This window comes from Balearica regulorum, chromosome 3 (assembly GCF_011004875.1).
Source record: "Balearica regulorum gibbericeps isolate bBalReg1 chromosome 3, bBalReg1.pri, whole genome shotgun sequence".
Taxonomy (NCBI): Eukaryota; Metazoa; Chordata; class Aves; order Gruiformes; family Gruidae; genus Balearica; species Balearica regulorum.
Window position 1 is genome coordinate 70914057 of NC_046186.1, and position 21666 is coordinate 70935722.

Below are 21666 nucleotides of genomic sequence, written 5' to 3' on the forward strand. Positions count from 1 at the left end.
AATGAGCTTAATTCATGAGCTCGAGAAGAACTTATGAGGCCAAAGGCTTGTCTGAATAACTGAGTCTGATTAAAACTATCACTTCACTCTGTAAATCAGATAACTTTTTACATTACAGCATTAAACAAAGCTAAAATTTGGGAAATCTCGAAGTCTTCATTAGTAATGACAATTAACCATCTCCCTCTGCTCACAATACTAGGTAATCTCACTCACTAATTTTCATCTTGCACTCCCAACCCGCAGTTCAAGAATTAATGCGGATTTTAATTATTTCTTATCAAAATTTAGTCTGCAGATTTTCTGGTCATGGAATTTTAGATCATTTACATCATTACCTTTTACCAAAAACTACCTACTTTTATTAGGACTTCCTGAGTGAAATTTTAACACATAAAACAATGAAAGATGAGATCTGCTGTTTAAAAATATACTATTTTTTAGATATGGCTTTTATGAAAAAAAATTTTGAAAATCATTGCTATAGGAAAATGCAAAAGACATTTTAGAATAATCAGATGGCTATTGCACTATGGTTTGTAACATGAACACAGATTGAGCATCTCCTAATCTTATTGTGACAAAACCAATGCCAACTACTAGCATAGACACGCCTGCCTAGTCCTGATACAGCTGTGCAGTTGAGACCCTGTAGACCCTGTCTAAACCCACACCAGACCCTCAGACAAAGCAGTCGTCTTCCTTTTTGACTACAGCCTGAGAAAATTCTTTGCACTTCTCAATCATGTCTAAACCTAAAACTGAGTCAAAGAAGGAGAGGAAGCATCTGTGAGCACTTCTGGACCAATGTTCTTTCAAGTTCACATCCCTACTCAGCTTAATTTGGTGCTTGACTTTAAATCTATGTCTCCCTTACGCCAGAGCAGTGCCTACAAGCCAATGACTATGGCACATGACAGAAGCTATTTCATCTGCTTTCAGAGATACTTAAACAAAGCAGAACCATAGCAAGAAAACAAAGTGAGAGATACACCCTTAAAACAGCCAGTACAGTGTTGGTTAAAATACAGTGATATTTGTAAAATGGGGTCCCAAGCAAGTTTTCCAATCACTGTTACAATAGCACACGTTCTCTGACTTTTCTGTGAGAAAGAGATGATCCAGTCTTGGGAATGGAAATAATAGAAAGGTATGTTTAATAAGGAGGATAAGGATGGGTTGCTCCTTCTCACCTCAGGTCCCTGTGGGCTACCGGGCAGCTGCGCACTGAGCGCTCCTGAGAAGTGCCTAATTCTCCCCACGCATTTTACTGGCGCTTAGCTCAGAACTTGATTTTCATTGAGTGGCAGACACCCAGTCACAAGCTGCAGCATTTGGCAATGCAGCTTTTATGGCCTTTCCTGGCTCTTAAAAATCTCACTGAAGAAATAGTGGTTTAAACTATAGCAACTTTTTGGGTACGATCAGCAACATTGATAATTTCACGTATTACGTTCCCACAGACGATGGCAGGCACACTGAGTGCTGTGTTCCATGTAAAGTGTGTGATGCCTTTTGCACCCTCATTTATAATATCCTGATCAATGAGCTGAGCTAAAGGAGTGATCTCAGCCTGGTATATCTGAGCATGGCTTTACTGAAATTCACAGTTCTCTTGCCTGAAGGCTGAATCTGAACTCAGACTGGGAGTTTTCAACAATTTAATGACCAATCAGTTACACTCTTCAGTGCTGGACGCAGAAAGCTCTTCAGCAACGACCACCTTGCTGCCCTGATGAATCCTGCTTAGGCATAATAAAACTGAAAAACTGAACTGGTTGGATTCCTCCTCTGTTTGGACATCAATAAAATAAAAAAAGGCAAAGCAGTATTTAATAGCACCACTGTCAAATAAAAATCAAACTAAAATCAGGCACTCCAAACAGGGCATGAGAATATCAACAATTACTCTTACCTCAAAATCTATTTTGTGTGCTAAAATTTAAATCCTATGGAAGTAAAACAAACATGAATTTTTACAGCGGGACAAGTTCCACTGCTTCTGATACAATATTTTTGCCTATAACTAGAGAAAGATTAACTTTGCATATATCGAGTTAAGCACAGTTTCAGAGGACTAAAAGTCTTTAATATTTTGCATTAACATGGAATTTTAGATCATTTACATTGTTACCTTTTACCAAAAACTACCTACTTTTATTAGGACTTCCTGAGTGAAATTTTAACATGTAAAACAATGAATGATGAGATCTGCTGTTTAAAAATATACTATTTTTTAGATATGGCTTTTATGAAAAAAAGTTTGAAGATCATTACTATAGGAAAATGCAAAAGACATTTTAGAATAATCAGATGGCTACTGCATACAATATTGCTTTCTGATACAATATTTTTACCTATAACTAGAGACAGATTAACTTTGCATATATGGAGTTAAGCACAGTTTCAGAGGACTAAAAGCCTTTAATATTTTGCATTAACTTAAATAATGCCCCAATAAAGGGGTATATTACACAGTCTGAAAAAATTGCAAAATTTGCATAGCCAAGACCACAATTTAGAAGGAAATAGTAAGTTATTTGTAAAATGAGACCATTTAAAATGCCTTATGGTGACTCATAAGACAGAAAAGACATTTTGTTAGCAAGTAAGAATTATTCCCATGTACTTTTTACAAAAGTAGTTCAACAGACTGTAGTTTACAAGAGCAATATTCCAATCAAAATCCTCTTGCTGACAAGTACAGCCTCTGGACAAAAATCTCTAGTCCTGCAACGCATAGTGCATGTACCTAAATTTCCATGTGTGTCTATTTCCCACCAACTGAACTCATATGGTAGATGATAAATAAAAATTATGTAAACTTAAGAGATTCTACATACTTTCTAATCTCATTTGTTTTGCTCTTTGCTGTGTGTGAAATAACAGGCTACTCCATAAGAAAAAGAATAGTATCTCTTTAGGTAAAGTACTTTAGATGAAGTTAGATACCTAGCTTTAGGTATTCGTGTGTGCAAGCAACAATTTAGAAATTTCTGCTTTATTTTCAGAGTTAGGTAGCAGATCCAACTCCACGGAAATCAATGGGAACTGCAGGACCTTAGTATCTTTGAAATTCAGGCTTCTAATCAAATGTTTTAATTATCTAGGCTACAACACTGATTTTCTTTGTTAACAAAAACTATCTGAAATAGGAATCTCCAGTTGTCCTGAATTGCCTTCTAATTTCCTAATATAAGCTGATAGTATTATCTCATCTTTACAGCTATATGTCCAGTTGATAGGAAGGCCTATCTAGGAAGGCCTAGATAACTTTCCTGGTGGACAAATTAAACAATAGATTTGAAAATTATCCTTATCCCACCATCATGCCGTTGTCTTTGTGTATTTTCAGCTTACTGAAAACAAAACAATAAAATCTTGTTTACTGCAAAGCATCAGAGTGTATTGTCAGAAGAATCCTTAACATTTGGCTGTTGGGAAATGTTTAGAAAAGTTAAAGCATGTGAATTAAAGGTCTTAAGTTACTGCATAACAGTACTATATGCATTAACTTTAGTAAGTCTACAGAATCACAGCATCATCCAGGCTGAAAAGCAATTCAGGATGTCTTTAGTCCAACCCCCCAGTCAAAGCAGGCTCAGCTCACTCAAGGCTTTGTGCTACTTTGGTCTTGAAAACCTCCAAGGATGGAGACTGTACAACCTCTCTCAGCTTATTTTCATCATCACGGGGTTTTTTTTTCTCCGTTTTACCCAGTCAGAACCTCTTCTGCTTCAATTTGTGACTCTGTTTCTCAGTCTCCCATCAGGCACCTTAATAAAGAGCCTTGATAACCTCCTCGTAGATTTTAGGTTAGGCATGCTCAAAAGCCATCTCTTCTCCAGGCTGAACAAATCCACTTCTCTCAGCCACAGAGCATGTGCTCCCACCTTGGTAGCTCTCCACTAGATTCAGTGAAGTTTATTAATAAATTTTCCTGTAATGAGAGGCACAAGGCTGAATGTGGTATTCCAGATATGGTCTAATGAGTGCCAAATCAAAGTGGAATAATCATTTTCCTTGCTCTACTGCCTGTACTACCACTGATACAACCCCAGATACTGTTGGCCTCCATTGCTGCCATGTTGCAGTACTGATGCATGCACAGACTGCTGTTCATCAGCACCCTAGGTCCTTTACAGCAGAGCTGTTCCCCAACTAGTTAAGCCCCAGCTTGAACAGTAGCAGTGGATTAAATCCATCAGGTGCAGGATTTTGCATTTCTCCTGGCTGACTTTCATGAGGTTCCTGTCAGCCCTCTTCTCCAGTTTGTCTATTTGCATCTGTATGGCAGCTCTTCCCTCAAACATGTCAACTGCACCCCCTAGTTTGATGTCATCTGCGGATCTGAAGACAGTGCACTCCACCTCCTCCTCCAGGTCATTGACAAAGACATTTAACAGGACACATTCTAGGATAGACCCCTGAGGAACTCCAGCTGCAACTAGTTTCAAGGTAGAGTGTGAACCATTAACAAGAGACCTAGTCATTTTAACACAGAAGGCAATCAGGTTGTTCAAGCACAATATACTCTCAATCTCTGCTAATTCACACTCACTCTCTTCTCCTTCCTCTTCACATAAACAACTTCGAAGAGAACTCACTCTATGATTTTCCTTGTGATAGAAGTGATGTTGACTGGCCAACCTGTACTTCTTTTGGAGATGGGTGCAACATATGCCTTTCTCCAGTAATTGAGGACCTCTCCTGATATCCAAAGCCTTCCCAAGATGATAGAGAACAGCCTGACAATGACATCATCCAACATTCTTGGACGCAGCCCATCCCATGGACTTGTACATGAAAAGACTCCTTAAGAGATTTATGACTCAGTCCTCTTTTACTAACTCAATCCTCTCCTCTTTGAACCCTGCATGTAGGAATAAGAATCTCAATTTTAGTTAAGTCTTGGAAAAAACCTAGATATGAGGAATGTCTTTTACAGAAACACAGAATCGTGACAGACAAGTAAACATTAAGAGTGAAGAGTGTTTAGGTGAGGGAAACAGGGATGCAGGACACGTTCTCATCAAACTTTCCATTCAAAGAGAAAAGCCCAAGTAGGCACAGATGCACTAATCAAACCAAAACCTGGTTGTGTATTTGTTGTCTCTCTGGCTTCTTTGATCTCAGTACTTCATTTGATGACAAGGGACTGCCAAGGACAGATGAGATCCACCAGACTAGGTGAGGGAAGGTCATCTTTACAAGTGAACTTAGTAACTCGGTGAAGAAGCCTGTAAATGAGGCTTTTCACAGGATGTGTTCCTAAGCCTAAAGGTAGGTTAGGAAACAGGAGAGGTATGATTGAGAGAAAGCTGCAGGGATAACATTCACATCCCCAGTTAGAAGGGAGGGTATTCACAGACTTAACTCAAATGCCTGTGTTCTAACACAGAAGGAGAATTGGAAGCCTGTACACAGTCAGACAGCTGCGATGAGACTAGAAACACAGCGATTTGGTGGGATAGTGCACAGATCAGATCGCACGTATGATTGGAGAATGGTCATGGATGGGTACAACTTGATTAGGAAGGACAAGTATGAAAGAAGAGGGAAAGAACTTGAGCCCTACATAAAGGGAGACCTTGATTGCACAGACAATAAGAAAGCAGAACTACATATGTCAGGAGACTCTGTATAGTTCAGAAGAGAAATTATACTGATGATTTGGGGGGAAAGGCGAGATTGTTATAAACTGTCTGACCAAGAGTATAAAGTGGATTAGTCTTTCTATAAATAACTCATAGAAGTCTCCCAATCACTAGTATACAGTCTTGTGGAGGATTTCTACAGGGATAGACTACAATCATTGGCTGGAAGGTCAACATAGCATTATGCAAGTAATCCAGGGAGTTTCTGGACTGTGTTAATGGTAACTTCCCAACACAAACAACACAGTGGTCAACCAAGGGCAATGGTCTATTGACCCACTCCTCACAAACAATGAGAAATCACTGGTGAATGAATAGAATAGATAGAAAATTTGGCTGCAGCAACTGTGAGATGTGATTGAGCTCAGGATCCAGAGGTAGGCTGGGAATGCAAACAACGGATTTCTAGGTTTCAGAAGAACTGGCTGCAGTTTATTTAGGGAATTGCTAGGTAGAATATTCTTTGACACATGATGGGGAAAATTGTCAAGGGAACTAGACAATATTTCAAGGAAAACTTATTGAGAGTTCAAGAACAAGCCCATCCGATAGTAGAGGAAGACCAGGTACTTCAACAGACAATCCACTTGACTAAGCAAGGAGCCCCTTAACGAACTAAAAGGCAAAAGAAAATACAAGAAATAAAAATAAAAGCAGGCACCAAAGGAGGAGTACCAAAGCACTGTCTGAGCATTTATGTCTAAAACTTTTGAGGGATGTAGAGCATAACAAGAAGGGATTTTAGAAATGTGGCAGCAACAAATAGAATTTCAGTGAGAACAAAGAGTTGATAAATGGGGGGCGGGGGGGGAAACCTGGTGACTGACTACATGGAATAGACTGAAACACTCAACAGCTTTTTTTTTTGAGTGTGTGTGTGTCAGATTTCGCTGGCAAAGCCAACAGAAGCATATTGACAGGTTAGGGAATTACTTAGAGAATTAGTAATTACTCTGAAGAGTAATTCCGATCTTTGAAGACAAATGGGGTTCGTTTCAGGGTGCTGAAATAGTTGGTCAATGTATTCATTAGGCTACTATCTATCATTTAGAAAAAATCATGGAGATCGAAAGAGGTCCCTGACAAATAGTAGAAGGCTAACTCAACTCTGACAAAATCAAGGAGGATCCAGAAAATCGGATTGTGCTTGACCAACCTGATTGACTCTATGAAGAAACAGTTAAATGATCAAAGGGAAGGTGGTGGGTGCAATATAATTCAATTATAGCAAGTCTTTTGGTTTACAGCATTCTTATCTGTAGGCCAGGGAAGTACAGGCTGAGCAGACAGACAGATAAATGGTAGAAAATAGACTGGGTCACCAGACTCAAAGTGTGCCAGTAATGGCTCAACACCTAGTTTGTTGTAGGTAGTAAGTCCTCCAGAAGTTGACTCTGGAGCCAATGCTGTTTAATATATTTATGAATAATGTGGATGATGATAAAAAATCAATCTTCAAATTTGTGAATGATACTAAATTGGGGCTGGAAGGAGGTTGATACACCATGTAGCACAACCTTAGTGCTAGAGGGAACCTGGAGGAGCGAACCAACAGAAACCTCACAAAGTTCAACAAGGAGAAGTACAAAATTCCACACCCAGGGCCAAGTAAACTTACACGTCAGCACAGGTTGGAAAAACACTGGGCTGAGCAGCAACTCTGCTGGAAAATGGAAACCAAATAAAATATAAGCCAACAGTATTCTCTCTTTGTGGATAAGGCAAACTGAATGCAAATTATGTTAGGAAGAATGTAGCCAGAAGAAAAAGAGAAATTATTTTCCCACCACCACAACTTGGCTCTGCTGAGGCTGTGCCTGTGTCCAGTTTCAGGCCCCTCAGCTCAGGAAGGATGCGGGATATCTCCTCACCTTGTGGAGATGATCAGAGGCATGCAGCACATGGCCTACGAGGAGGGGTTGAGTGACTAAATCTGTTCAATCTGGTGAGAAGGGGAAGTATGTAGGGGAGGTGACAGACAAAACTGCAGTCTGCAGCTGCTTGAAGGGGCATTACAAACAGGCTGTAACCAAGGCCTCAGTAAATGTTAAATCAAAAGGCAACTAACTGCTGTAAACTGCAGCTTGGAAGGCTTGGGTTGGGTTGTACGAGGGTGGTGCAACCCCAAAACAGGTGCCCATGTGTTCTTCATCCTTAGAGGCTTTCAGAAAAGCTAGACAAAGTCACAGCTGGCCTGAGCTGGTGTTGGCAATGGTCTTGCTTCAAGAAGCTGGTTGGACAAAATGATCTGCAACCAAAATTTTTGTTCCTAAAGTAAATTGTTGGACAAGTTCCTGAAAGAGTTGAGTTTCAGAGGGTGCCATTAGAAGCAAGGATTTATTACTGGTGTGGAGCTTTTTAACCAAGAATCCAAACATGCAGTCAGCACCTGAGTAAAGAATAAACGCAATCCTTAAATCATATAAATAAGGTTTGATGTACTAATGCAGTGGTAAAAAAAACCTCATCACCATATTACAGCCCTTTGGCTTCAGTTTATGCATAAATCTGGCACAGAATATAAAATAGAGAACGAAAAAATAAAATTTAAAAGTTAACCCAACTTTCTCATACTTCAAAATCTCTTCATCAATTTAAGCTTGGATTGTATTTTGGAGAAAGGTTTGGAAGGAGTACAATCCTTTCTACTCATTACAGTCTATTCATTCTCAATGCATTATCTTCTCAGCATTTTATCCTCCTTACATCTCATTCTCATACTTCTATTATATTTGGTTAGGATTTATTTCTAATTCATTAACTTATTCAGTCATGGCATAGGCAAGAAAGAATGTCTATCTGTCCAGAGGCAAGGACACAAATTCAGAGGGAGGAAACCTAAAGTGAGAGCATGTACATTTTTCAGAAAGTTACCTTGAAGTATTAATTTTGCTCTTTTTTTTTCTTCTTCTTTTTTTTTGGGGTGGGGGCTAGTTCACTAAAATCTTTTTCAGTTGATTCAAAACACTGTTGCAGTAATTATTTCTTGTTGCTTAAACAAATATAGTATTTTTGGCTACTTACTCAAAAATACGTGCCATTAGTGTCAATGCATGAATCACAGTCTGAGAATCACTCACAGCTGGGCAATTGGAGAAGTACTGGACTGGAATTAGCATAATTCAGCATGGAATCAAGTTTTTTTCCCTTCAAGAGTTTCTTGAAACAGACATTTGCCAAATAAGAAATAAAACTGAAATATCAGTTCCAAGCATAATTTTGAGGGATGAAAGAGGCAGGAGCAAAAGAGACCCCTAAGAGCAGGGGTCTCTTTTCCTCCATTGAGCTGGGCAGTTATGTTTATACCCTGTTACATAACGTGCCCTTTGATTTACTCCTGTTGTCATCATCACTTTCCCAAAACAGGCTGAAAAAAGCGGCTGCCCACACACAGCAGCAGTTTTCACCCAGCACAGCTCGCTGTTCTACAGCAACAAAGCAACAATTAGGATTGAGCCTAAGGCTCAAATAGGCAATTCCTACCTCTCCCAGTACTGACAAAATTACCAGCCCACCATCCTCCGAGGTTTCCTAATCTTTTCTGATGTCTCTTTTGGTTGATCCTTGAGCTAGCTCTGAGCCAAAAGTGGTGGTTAATTCACACACCAAATCAGAGATGTTAAAATAAAGCTAAATAAGAGAGGGAATTCAGGAAGACTGGGAATAGATAAAAGACAAAGCTGAACCATTATATCCTGTGCTATTTCTGAAGCACTAAAGAATTGTCAATTTTTTTTTTTTTTTTTTATGTTCTATCCATTAGAATATTATTTCAGGCTTTATGCAAAGGTGGTGCCTGTCTTCAAGACAAGAGATGATTTTTATATACATTAATACATCTATTAACAGACATTGATGAACACTTTCTGCTCCTATGTAAAGTGATGCACTAAAACAGCTCAAGAAAGCAGGGTGTCAGGAAAGCTCCATCTCCAAAGTTTTAAGACAAAATCAACATCCATTGGGATGCCTTAAATACTGCCAGATAGGCATTGGAGGGCTACTTAATTAACTGAGGATTCCCCCTTTTCTACAATGCAATGCTTTATCAATAATTAAAAGATGAGGAACTTGTTATCAGCAGTGAAATTTTACTTCAGACCATCTTGCATTTAACCAGTAACTGTGGAGATTGTGAAAACAGTTAGGAAAATGTAAGCAGGATAAATAAATAAATAAATAAATAAATAATTAATATAGCCCCCAAAGCTCTAAAACAAAACAGCAATCTCCAAAGAACAGGAAGCAAAGAGAAAAGCAGAGACCACCATGAGTAAAGTAAACCACAGTATCAAATGCAAGGCCTGCTGCTGAAGAGAAATGCCTAGCTTATTTATTGTTATGTGTCAGTTAAATAGCATTTTGCTTTAAAAAATGACTGTTTTTATCACAATTAGACTTGTATTGTCACACAAATCGACCAGTAAGTGGTAGGTGGGCATGAAGGTGAGAGTTTCAGAAAAAGAGAAATTAATGATACAAGGCTTCTTCTGTAGTGGTTCTGTTGTGCTGTTCTCTATACGGGTTTTGTTTTGGTTTTTTTTTTATCGACTTGTTCATGCCCCTTTATTACTCAAGGTGGTAGCAAAGTAATTCAGAGGTAGCAACATCTTCTACTATTTCTCGCTGAACACTGGCTTTCAAATGACACATCCTGAAGAACTTTATAGACTACAGTCAATGAGTGGTACTACATCCTGCTGTTCCAGGAGCGTAAAGAGCCCTTTTTGTTTCTTTTTCAATATAAGCTTATCAGAACAGAGGTTTGGATCAATTGCTGGCTAAAATGTATTCAAAATTTTTAAAGTCCAAGATTTAAAAGTCATCCTTGACAAATATTTGCAATAAATACGGAGTAGCACATTTATAAATTAAAAAAAGAAACAAAAATCTAGTTTATCTGGTTGTCACCTACAGTTGGTCAGAGAATACCAGAATTGCTGAAGTTGGGATGGCTGTCTGGAGAGCATCTAGTTCAACGCCCCTGCTCAGAGCAGGGTCACCTACAGCAGGTTGCTCAGAACTTAGTCATGACTAAGTGCCTTGCCTGACTAGAGCAACAGAGGATAATCTACCTAGGCAGTTAAAGAGTACACTATACATTGCAGCACTGGTGAATCAGGTCTGAAATACTTACACAATTAGCTACTAGGTACATTTTTAATTGTTTTTTTTCTTGGTAAAATACGACGTGTAATGGATCCACAAATATCTCAGATAGGAAAAATCTCTAAAATGCTGCTACAATAATTCTAAGAAAATTGATTTTTTCTTTTGTCACATTTGAGACATTAAGATTAAAAAATTGTTATGAAGGCTCTCCATTTGACAATAATAAAGTTATAATAATTGGCTGAAAAAATATTATTCTTGTTCACAGGATGGCCTTTTTCAGTTTAATTTACATTCAGTGTGAATCACCTTAAAGCCAAACATATTTCAAAGTTCTCTTCACATCAGAAATTCAAAGAAAGTTTAATTTTGGAAAGGTCAGCATCACAATTCATCATGACCCAGAACTGAGGCCTGAGCTTCCCAGGTCAGAGTGACTAGATGAACGAGCAATCTCAGAATTTGTGTAGGGGCTATCCTGAATCCAGAAATGATTTCATGCTCTCTGAAACTTCTGTTCTGTGTCTACAAACCCACCCAGGGACCTTCTTCTTCTAACAGCTGAAAATTGGGAAGATTATAATGAGAGAGGTTTTTCTTTTTCTTTTTTTTCTTTTTTTTCTTTTTTTTTTTTTCTTTTTTTTTAAAGAGTTCATCACTTTAAGCATTACCCAGCACCTCCCCAAACTCTGGAAGAGTCCTCCTGATTATGTTTACGCTGTTTGAACTACAAAATCAGGTAGTCTATGAAGGCACAGTCAAGACTGATTTACAATAAGTAGAAATTATTCCTTCTGCACTGTTTTAAGACATATAATTCTGTCTCTTGTAATATTTTTTAATTCTCTGGGGTCTACAATACAATAATACATCTCAAAATCCAACAATAAAGTGAAAGATGAAAGGGAAATTTCATTATGTCATTATGTTAATTATTTTCATCTCTACAAGATGACCCATTTAGCTCTATCAGGCAAGTAGCCTGATGACAGGATAATTGAGTTGGATTTCCAGCACAGAATCTATTGCTATTAAAGATGGGATGAAAATGAAATGTACTATTGTTTTTCAAATTTATTTTGAAGTGCAAGTTTGGATATATTTTTTGCCTGTGGGCTTCTTCCTTTTGAAATAAATAAGAGCAGCAGATCACTAATGAAGCATTCTGAATCAAGTATCTGTGACCACTTTTCTTCCATTCTTCTGATAAATCAATGGTAACTAATGCATCCACACTTACACAGTGCCAAAAAAAAGTTGTGTTATTCAAGTGACAGACAAGTGTGAGGTACTCAGGCATTTGGAACATTTTACAAGGTGAGGGACTAGGAAGACATACTTCGATTTCACTCTGATGCTCTTCTATTGTATCTAATCTTCTGTCTATCAAAACATTGGAAAGCACTATCTGCACAGAGAACTTAAAAGATTTTTTTCAGATGTGGGGAGAAACTTTCAAATCAAAGTCATGAAAGTAGTAAACTATTCAGCTGCTCAGTCATACAGTGAATGCTGTAAGTCTTTATGCTATTTGTGCTAGCTGCAGTTTAAAGAGATCCATGGCCTCGTGCCATTGCTCAATATGAGAGTCAGCAAAGGGAAAATTCTTCAATTACTTCCAAAAGAATGAAAAAGTTCCATCAAGCACTGGAAGAGGAAGTGAACAAGAGTTTTCAAATAAAAAAAACCCCAAACCTGAACAGCAGACTAGATTTCTCCATAGAAAGGAGGAAATAACCTGGTAGAAACATGGAAATACTGACTACATTTAGAATACATATGAAATTTTATAAGTCCCTAGACTGATTTTTTGCTGCTATACATTTTTTGCAATCATGATAAGAAAATAACATTAAAACATAACATGAGAACAGACATGCTGGCTCATATCAAAGGTGTATTTAAACCTGGACTAAGCATACAGGCATTTGGATCTGCTGATTTCAAGTGATACCTCTAGTGCTAGATTGGAAGAGATGGTAATTTCTGGATTACCATACATCATCTCAGTACGCTCATGACTTTATGCAATTCCTATCATCTCCAGTTTGTTTCTCTTCTTCTATTGAGCATCACAGGCAGAGAAGTCATTTAGTTTTATTTTGTACCAAAGCTCATCTCTCTCTTTGATTGCCTATGCAACCCCACTGGGTACTTTTCCTGTTTCTTCAATATTCCTGTTAAGATAAGGAAAATCAGAAAGGCACGGTTTTCCAAGTACAGATGCAACACAGATTTAAACAGTGGAATAACAATGATCTGTACTATTTCTTTTTCCTTTTGTAATGATTCTTGGGGGGAAATCTGCAGTCTATTTACTTTTCAACTGCTGGCAAGCAAAGAACTGCTGGTTCCATAGAACTGACTACTGTTAACAGCGAGATGGAAAGATCAACTCGGAATGCAGTTCATGAAGATTAGGATTATTCTTGTCCTGTATGCATCAGTTCACATTTGTCTGTGTAAAATTTGGATCTTGTTTACTCCTTTTCGGAAATCAAACAAGATCTCCCTCATCCACTTGCTTGTTAATTTCTTCAAAGAACTCCAATGTATTCCTGAGGCATGGCTTCCCCTTACAAAATGCATGGTGACTCCTTACCACTGTGTCATGTTCATTCACACTTCAGCTAGTTCTCTTCTTTAGATGGTATTCCATCGGTTTCCTTACAATGGTCACCAGGCTTACTGGGCAGAAGCTCCACGCACCTTTTTAAAATGCAGCACTGCGTTTCCCATTTTGCTGATGCTGAGGATGTTTCAGGTGAGAAGACATCCACCTCAGTCAGCAATTCAGCTATTATTTCCACCATGGGTTTCTTTACAATTATGTTTCAAACCTTTAAGCAACCTCTGATGAGCATGATATTTGAATGCAACAAATCCTTTAAAAATGTAATAAAATATGACGTTCTTATTCCTGAAGAAACATTACATTTTCTTTAAAATTATAAACAGCCTATTGTCAGGCCTGACAAATTTCAGCCCTGGTCTAATGACATTTTTAAGATCTAGTTTCTTGGGAACGCTCCAGACAGGAAACATCTGGTTTGTCCCATTAGAAACATAAGCCTTTACTTCCAGATTTGCCTTATACAAGATACTAATTTTCAAACACAGACTATAAAAGATTTGTATTTATCCTGGGCTTTCTTTGATTGTATCAGATACTGTAGATTAATGTGAATGTGCCATTGCATTTCCTGATTGGGCCTATTTTTCTTATTTATAATTATTGTCATTTGAGCTTTTTTAATAGCATCAGTTTTACAGTGTAAAAATGTACCAGATATACATAACTGGCAGACTGTTAAAAGTCCTGATTTTGAACCAAGACTCAAGTGTTTAGGTAGTGCATTAACAGAATAAGAAAAGGTGCATTGCCCCACAGAATACCTAATTACAAAGCAGAGTGAGAATAGAAAGGGATAATGTGGTGATGATATTCATTCATACAGAAGGCAGTAGTCTACACACACTGGCAGCTTAACTATCGTACAAATTTTTATATAGGCAAAGCAAAATTTTAAGAAGGAACTTAAAATGAATAACAAAGGGCTGCTTTACAGATATTTTCAAGGAGTCTTTCAACTGTGAATTGTTAGATAGGAAAATTATAGAGGTATTTATTTGAAAATGTAGCACGTAGACTCTCACAGAATGAGAAAAAAACAGTCTCTGAGAGATCTTCAGAGACAAGACAAGCTGATTATGACCCAAGTAGAAGGAGTGAGCTGGGAGAAGAAAAATCAAATTTGTTCAAAAAAAAGAGCAAAGTTGGAATGTTATTTTTATGGCATTTCAGACAGATATGAACAAGACAAGAATATATTTATCTAGCCAAAAGGTAAAAAAGTTGCATAATAAAACTTGACGTGACCTGACCTTTACGTACTGATGTATACAAACGACTATCTATCTCCACAATTCTGGACAGAAAGAATCTGGAGAGACAGAAGTCTGAATGTGAAAGATGAAAGGGATGTGCAAATCAGAGAGGATGTCTGCCACGGAATGATCAGAGAAAGGTAGAGGCATACACAAAATGTGGTAAAGCTCCACACTAACAATACTGAATTCGCACTAAGACCAGAAGAACACAGGTTAGAGACAGATCTAGGTTTTACCATCTGTAGTTAGTGACTCTGGATTATAGACAGTACCTAAATTAACATTTGCAAATGCTGTTAACCCCACAGATCAGGTAACAGGGAAAGCATGATGGGGATTCAGGACAGAATGATATGGATGAAAATACTGAAAAGGTGTATCCTGTAAAGAACATGCTGAAGGGTACGGAGAGAACAGGTGAAAGGGAATTGTACTACAGCATCCATCTTTTCCATTATTTTAGCCATTCAGTCAGATGATTTCATTATTTAGATCAACAACAATAATGCATCCAACAATTTTTGCTCTTTTGAGGCATTTGCCAAAATCCTTGATGCAGTGGAAGGACTTAACTTGGAGTTAAACAGGTTTTGAACCAGTCTCTATCCTGCCCTCTCAAATCTGACAAACAATATACTTTTGTCCTTTAACGTTCTCAAAAGGCAACTTGCCAAAATCAAATTAGCACATCAAACTATTGTTAGCACTAATTAACTAGTAAATCAACAGTTAGTTAACTAATTAGCATATCCGTCTTCCCCAGTCAGGTCATTTATTATTTTAGTTTTAGCAAATATCCCTACCAAGTAGCGTGATGCACATATGTGATGCCTTAGAAACCTGTTCCTTATTATTTGAAAATGAGAAAATATAATAGATCTACAACAGTCTTGTTTGAATGTCAGGAAACAAAGAGCCTGTTTCAATTATGAATTTAATTGATTTTTGAGCCATAAATTAATATATGGTTCCAGTTGCATGCAATTGTATTCTTTAACCTAGCAGAGTTGGTTTAAACCATGTAAATCAACTGCTCGACTCCATTTTATTCAGAGCATGCGGATTTTTATTGGAGATAGACCAATGTTTCAAGTGTTTCCCTAGCTGTTTTTCTTAGCTAAGAGGAAGAAAAATGATACTCTGGCTCTGCTCTTCAGTTTTCAATTTTTTCTCACAATCTGTATTATGGAGCAGAAGGGTTGGTCTTTGGAAGCTATATTGCAATTTATAGTAGTTTTCAATAATATGCTATACTTACTTTCCTACAGTAGTAATTTGTACTTCTTATGTGCACTGAGAAATTATTTTAAACCGGCTATGTCTTCTTGCGAAGACTATACTTACATTTAGGCAAGCAGATATTTTCTGCACACAAAATGAGAATGTGTTTTATATGTATCCAGTTCCATAGCTCACCTGTGCTTACGCAAGTGGAACAGGATTTTTCCTAAGGCAATAAATACTTCTCTATCCGTATGAAAAATTATATTTTATACTCTTAGGCATTATCATTTATATTTCACTAAAATACTAAAAGTAAACCAGTGGGAGGGGGGGAATCAAAGGATTAACACTGCACAAATGTAAACATGAAAACTCAGTACCCCACAGTTAACAGAGCAAGCTGCTCAAAAGACGGTTTTCTGCTAATAAGAGTTTTGATTCATTCACCCAGCTAACGGTTGCAGTAGCTGAAGGCACTGACTGCCCTGGACTTTTTGTTGCCATCCCACTGCTGTAGCTCGCTGCCACTGCAGCTACGCGATGAGATCAGAAGCATGCCCAGCTCTTAGCGGCCTCACCACGTACTCCAGCTCCTCTGGTCAGCTCTTCCTCCACCTTCCATTTACACCAAGAAGCCAAACTCTGCACTGAAGTGACCGGTGTGCAGACATAAGATTTCTCCTGCCAACTCTGCCATGTGGTCAGTGGTCTTCCACAAAAGAGGACTACCAACAGCTAGGATAACTCTTTAACCAACCGTTTCCAGATTTGCTGCAGTGATTTGCCAAAACCTCTGCTCACTGGTTATTCTCTTGAACACTCTTTTCCAAGGTTGAAATTTTTCATGACTGGCAAAAAGAGAACTTGAGTGTGGATTAAGATAAATAGAATACATTTTAAAAATCTATCAATCCTCCTGGGGTTTTTGGGTGTTTTTTTTTGTGAAGACTGCCAGCTAAAATCCAGGATATCATATTGCAGAGATGTATATTTTTCTCTCTCACTCATAAACACCTACAGGTGACTCAAAAAGGCTTAAGGCAGCAAGCAGGCATGTGTTTTACATATTTGACTCCAATTTTCGGGGTGGCAGGGAGGAAACACCTTAATGTATTCTTTGCAAATAAGAGACTCTACCAGGATTTTCTTCCAAAATTTTGTCTGGCTGCTTGGATAAACCAATTCTAACTAAGAGTAACTAGGATGATTTTAGATAAGCAGAAATAACTTTCTAAATTAAGGTGATTATGGTTCAGTATTTAATTTTAATTTAATTTAGTTTTGCAGCAAACAGTACAGATCATACTAGAAATTTTCTGCTGCCTTTGAAAGAAAGCACTTCCAGCAGCAGGTGACTTTCAGATGTGTTACTTGTCTAATAAATCACCAGCATCACATTCCAGAGCATTTCTAGGTTTTTTAGAGTTCCTTTTCCAGTCCCACCTACTATAACCCTGTTTAACTTGTACTGTCAAATTGTAGTATCAGTGAGATGACCACAAGCTAAAAATTAATCTGATTGCAGTAGAAATGCATTAATTTAAATAATTCACAGTAACATGCAGACTGACCTGTCCAGTAATAAGTTAGGTGCAAATAGAAGCTTTCCTGGGTGTTCCATGGAGCGCCAGACTAAGCCGATCATCAATATCTCTAACCAGGCACATTCCAGTAGATGGACCTGATCATGGAGTGTTAAATCCACAAATCCTGAAAGAATAAATAGGAGACAGTAAAAACACTCCAGTTTTGTAAGTGGAACAACATTTTTCAGAGAATCAGGTTCAAAAGTACATTGGAACTGGATAACCAAAAAGAAAAAGCAATAAAACAGACATTTGTCCTCTTTACATTTTGAGCTGAGTTTTGTCTATTGTTAGGTTCACTGTGGCTCCATCCTACAGAAGAGTCAACACTTTCTAGCCCCCTGGTTGTGTCCTGGCTGCACCCTGCCCCAAGAGCAGGGCAAGAATCAGGTGAGCATCTCCATGCCCACCACCTGTTGGCAGTGGCCTGGGAAGCTGGGCACACACTGCAGAAAGGGACAGCTGTCTGCTCCGGGCCCAAGATGCCTGGGTCAAGATGGAGGGAAAGTGGAAAAATGCTTCTTAGAAAATGAAATGATAGCTCTAATTAGGTAATACCAGATCACATTTCTTGGTGCAATCTTGTTTTACAGATGCAGAAACAATTCACTGTGCTGCAAGTGCCATACCTGTGCAGAAGAGGGCCCAATACAGCATTTCAAATAAAGTAGCAAGCAAACGCTGATCACTGCACAATCAGAATTCACTGATGAACCACTTGCTTGTATTTCTATCGGACTATAGCGCCTGGAGGAAGGAGGTGACCTCTCTTACTCTGTATTTAAGCAACGCTAGAAACAATAAATGCAAAATTGCTTATAGCAATACTAAAATATGAATATAAAAGAATAACAATTAAGGTAGACATGAAAGCACAATGACAGTGGTCATTCCTGTGTTCATTTCATGGAACAGATTATACCATTCTCTATTTGAGATTCTCACTTTTCATGAACACATCTCCTGTGAGGACAGGCTGAGAGAGTTGGGCTTGTTCAGCCTGGAGAAGAGAAGGCTCCGGGGACACCTTAAGGCAGCCTTTAAATACTTAATAAGAAAGATGAGGACAAACATTTCAGTAGGGCCTGTAGTGCTAGGACTAGGGGTAGTGGTTTTAAACTAAAAGAAGGTAGATTCAGACTAGATATAAGGAAGAATTTTTTTGCAATGAGTGTGGTGAGGCACTGGAACAGGTTTCCCAGAGAGGTGGTAGATGCCTCATCCCTGGAAACATTCAAGGCCAGGTTGGATGGGGCTCTGAGCAACTGGATCTAGTTGAAGACGTCCCTGCCCGCAGCAGGAGGGTTGGACTAGATGAACTTTCAAGGTCCCTTCCAACCCAAACCATTCTATGAGTCTATGAAGGTTACTTCCAATCCAAAGATATAAGAGGAGACTGCATGAAACAATTATTAGATCCTAGTATAAGTTATTCTTTAAAATTACCATGAACTTGCTAAAATGAAATGTGTAGAAGTTCCCTTAAAACAGATCTTATTTATCTTTTACTCAGTGTTATGTGTAAAACACCTTACTGAACTTTGCCATAATTTTTTTTTTCAATTTTAATCAATTCATATTAGTCTTCAGAATACAAGTTACAGGGTAAACTACCTTACCAGCCCAGTAAATAACAGTGATTTTGCTTCTGTGTTGTGTCCTCACTAAGGTATATACTGAGTCAGTTTCAAGTAATATACCCGACATGCCCTCGAGTATTATCTTGAGAAAAGGAAAAAAAAAAAAAAAAGGCAAATATTTTTAAAGTTAAATGTTGTGCTGCTGTGAAATATTTAAAAACCAACCAAACAAACAAAAAAGACGAAGAGAAGGAACAAAATATAGTTCACAATAACTTAGAAAATAGTTATGTTCTGTAAAATAGTTGATGATATAATTATTTTTAATGAAACTGAGAGAGCTAACCAGTCTATTCATAAAGAATCATTAAAAAAAAAAAAAAAAAAAAAAAAGGAAATATCTTTGACACATCTGAAATAAAACTCATCTATCAATTATTAGGAGTGGATTTAAACAGCTGCAGTACCTGTTATTTTTATGAAAGTGGAAACTATTGGGGAAAAAAAAAAGATTTCTTTTCCTGTATTTTTCCTTTATTGCCAAATGCAAAAATGACTTTCAAACTTCACAGACAGGTAGAATGGCATTTGTCTGAGTCACCAAACAGCCTGAAACAATAGAGCTGAAATTTAAAAGAGCAGCCTTTTCAACTACAAAGCGCTGATTACAGCACTCAAGAATGAAACTGGCAGAAAGAGACTGCTGTCTGTATGTGGAGAACAAATAAACACCATGTTTCCTATTAGGTGTTGCCTTGGTATGACAACACATAATAATATAGTGGGTTTATCTATGCTTGAAGAGTACCACAGCAACGCAGGGACATGAGTCCCCGTGTCTGAAGTTTGCAATCAGTGCATTACAAGTCAGTCATATTACCGTCATTCCACATGGCTGCACACTATTCTGCCACAGATTGCTTTGATTGTTGCAGAAAAACTGAGCTTGTTACAACTGTGGCAATTCATTTTCCTGCGCAACTCAGCTCATTCTACAATATTCCCGATGCCAAAATGCTTTGCTTTGTTCTCCACACTGTCTTGGTCTTTCCTTGTACTATACCTATTCTCAAACCCTTTTTAAGCCCCACCTTTTTATTAGCTCTATTTTTCCCCATCCCCATATGTTCCCCACATATCTCATCCCCACATATTTCAGATTGCACTGCGGCTAAGTAATCTGCACAAAAACTAAAGAGAGAAAGTAAAAAAGAAAACTAATAAATTACCTTACTAGTATTGTAGAGGAGGGATACTTTGTTAGCCTGCTCTGAGAATAGAAATACACTGCCCAACAATGCTAACATCTTTTAAAGTATCTGAATGTGAATACTTTGCATTAAAAAGTCTTAAAAGGATTGGCCAACAATATCACTGCTGTCTGGAATATTAACTCTGATTTCAGTGAAGCTAAGGAATTTTCAAAAAAACAGGATGCAAAAGAAAATTGATTGTGAGTCCTTAGTTTAAAGCATTAAATTATCTGTCAGCCTGACATCTACTTTGAGTTCTATAAGAAAACAGCTAACACAAACCTTGACTAATGCGGGTTTCAAAGTCTGTAATGTAGTAATATATATCAACTGTAATTCATAAAAAAAACTTATCAAATTTCCTTGATGGGGTTTTAGGTGACATTATAAGTTTTGTTGATAAAAAAAATTAGTTTTGATGAAACAGATTTCTATGAGACATTTGATTTCGTAAAAACATGCAACAGATTAACTGAATTAAAATATTTTAAATGACACCTCTCAGTATGTAACGGCATAGGGATAATGAACTGAATTGATCTGAAGTGTTTCTAAGGAAATGCCATACAATTTGTTTCTCTACCCTAGACAATTTTTTTAATGATGACACGGAAAAAACATAAATCATGATTCAGATGGCATGATGGCATGTAGAAAATAATGCAAAAAGCATGTTGATAATGTAAGCAATCTACATCACTCACTAGCTTCATCATAAAAAATATAGACATAAGTTTTAAACCAACAACATTAAGCATATATACAAGATGGAAACAGTAAGCCACTATGAAGAGGACGTGGAAATGATGGAGAAAAATTAGCCCAGTTTGAACTTCCAGTGGAAGCTATGTCGGAAAAAGACAATGAACTTTATAAAAAGCCAGGGAAATATTGAGAGATTAAGGAAGTTAAATTACCACCGTGTTACCTGAATGTGGTAACTATTGTCCAAGCAGGATGAGAAGTTGGGCAGAATGATAGAATGATAGAATCATAGTGTCATAGAATGGTTTGGGTTGGGAGGGACCTCAAAGATCATCTAGTTCCAACCCCCCTGCTGCCATGGGCAGGGACACCCTCCCCTAGACCAGGTTGCCCAAAGCCCCATCCAACCTGGCCTTGAACACTTCCAGGGATGGGGCAGCCACAACCTCTCTGGGCAACCTGTTCCAGTGCCTCACCACCCTCACAGTGAAGAATTTCTTCGTAACATCCAATCTAAATCGGTAGAGAAACATCAAAATGAATACCGCATTGAAAAACACGCCCTCTAGTGAGGAATAAGAGTAATTTAGTAAAGGTAAATAGGCTAAAGGGGTTAAAGGACCGCAATGGGTACGTACCTAAAGAAAAAGAGAACGAC

General features: G+C 37.9%; 1 protein-coding gene across 2 annotated transcripts in view; it reads right to left on the reverse strand.

Moving 5' to 3' along the window:
- The window catches only part of ESR1 (estrogen receptor 1), a 177211-nt gene that overhangs the window by 11811 nt on the left and 143734 nt on the right, over positions 1-21666 (reverse strand). For both annotated transcript variants that reach the window (XM_075748406.1, XM_075748407.1), the window contains exon 6: positions 17456-17594. In XM_075748406.1, coding sequence (XP_075604521.1) covers positions 17456-17594 — 139 coding nt within the window. The remainder of the gene's footprint in view (positions 1-17455; positions 17595-21666) is intronic.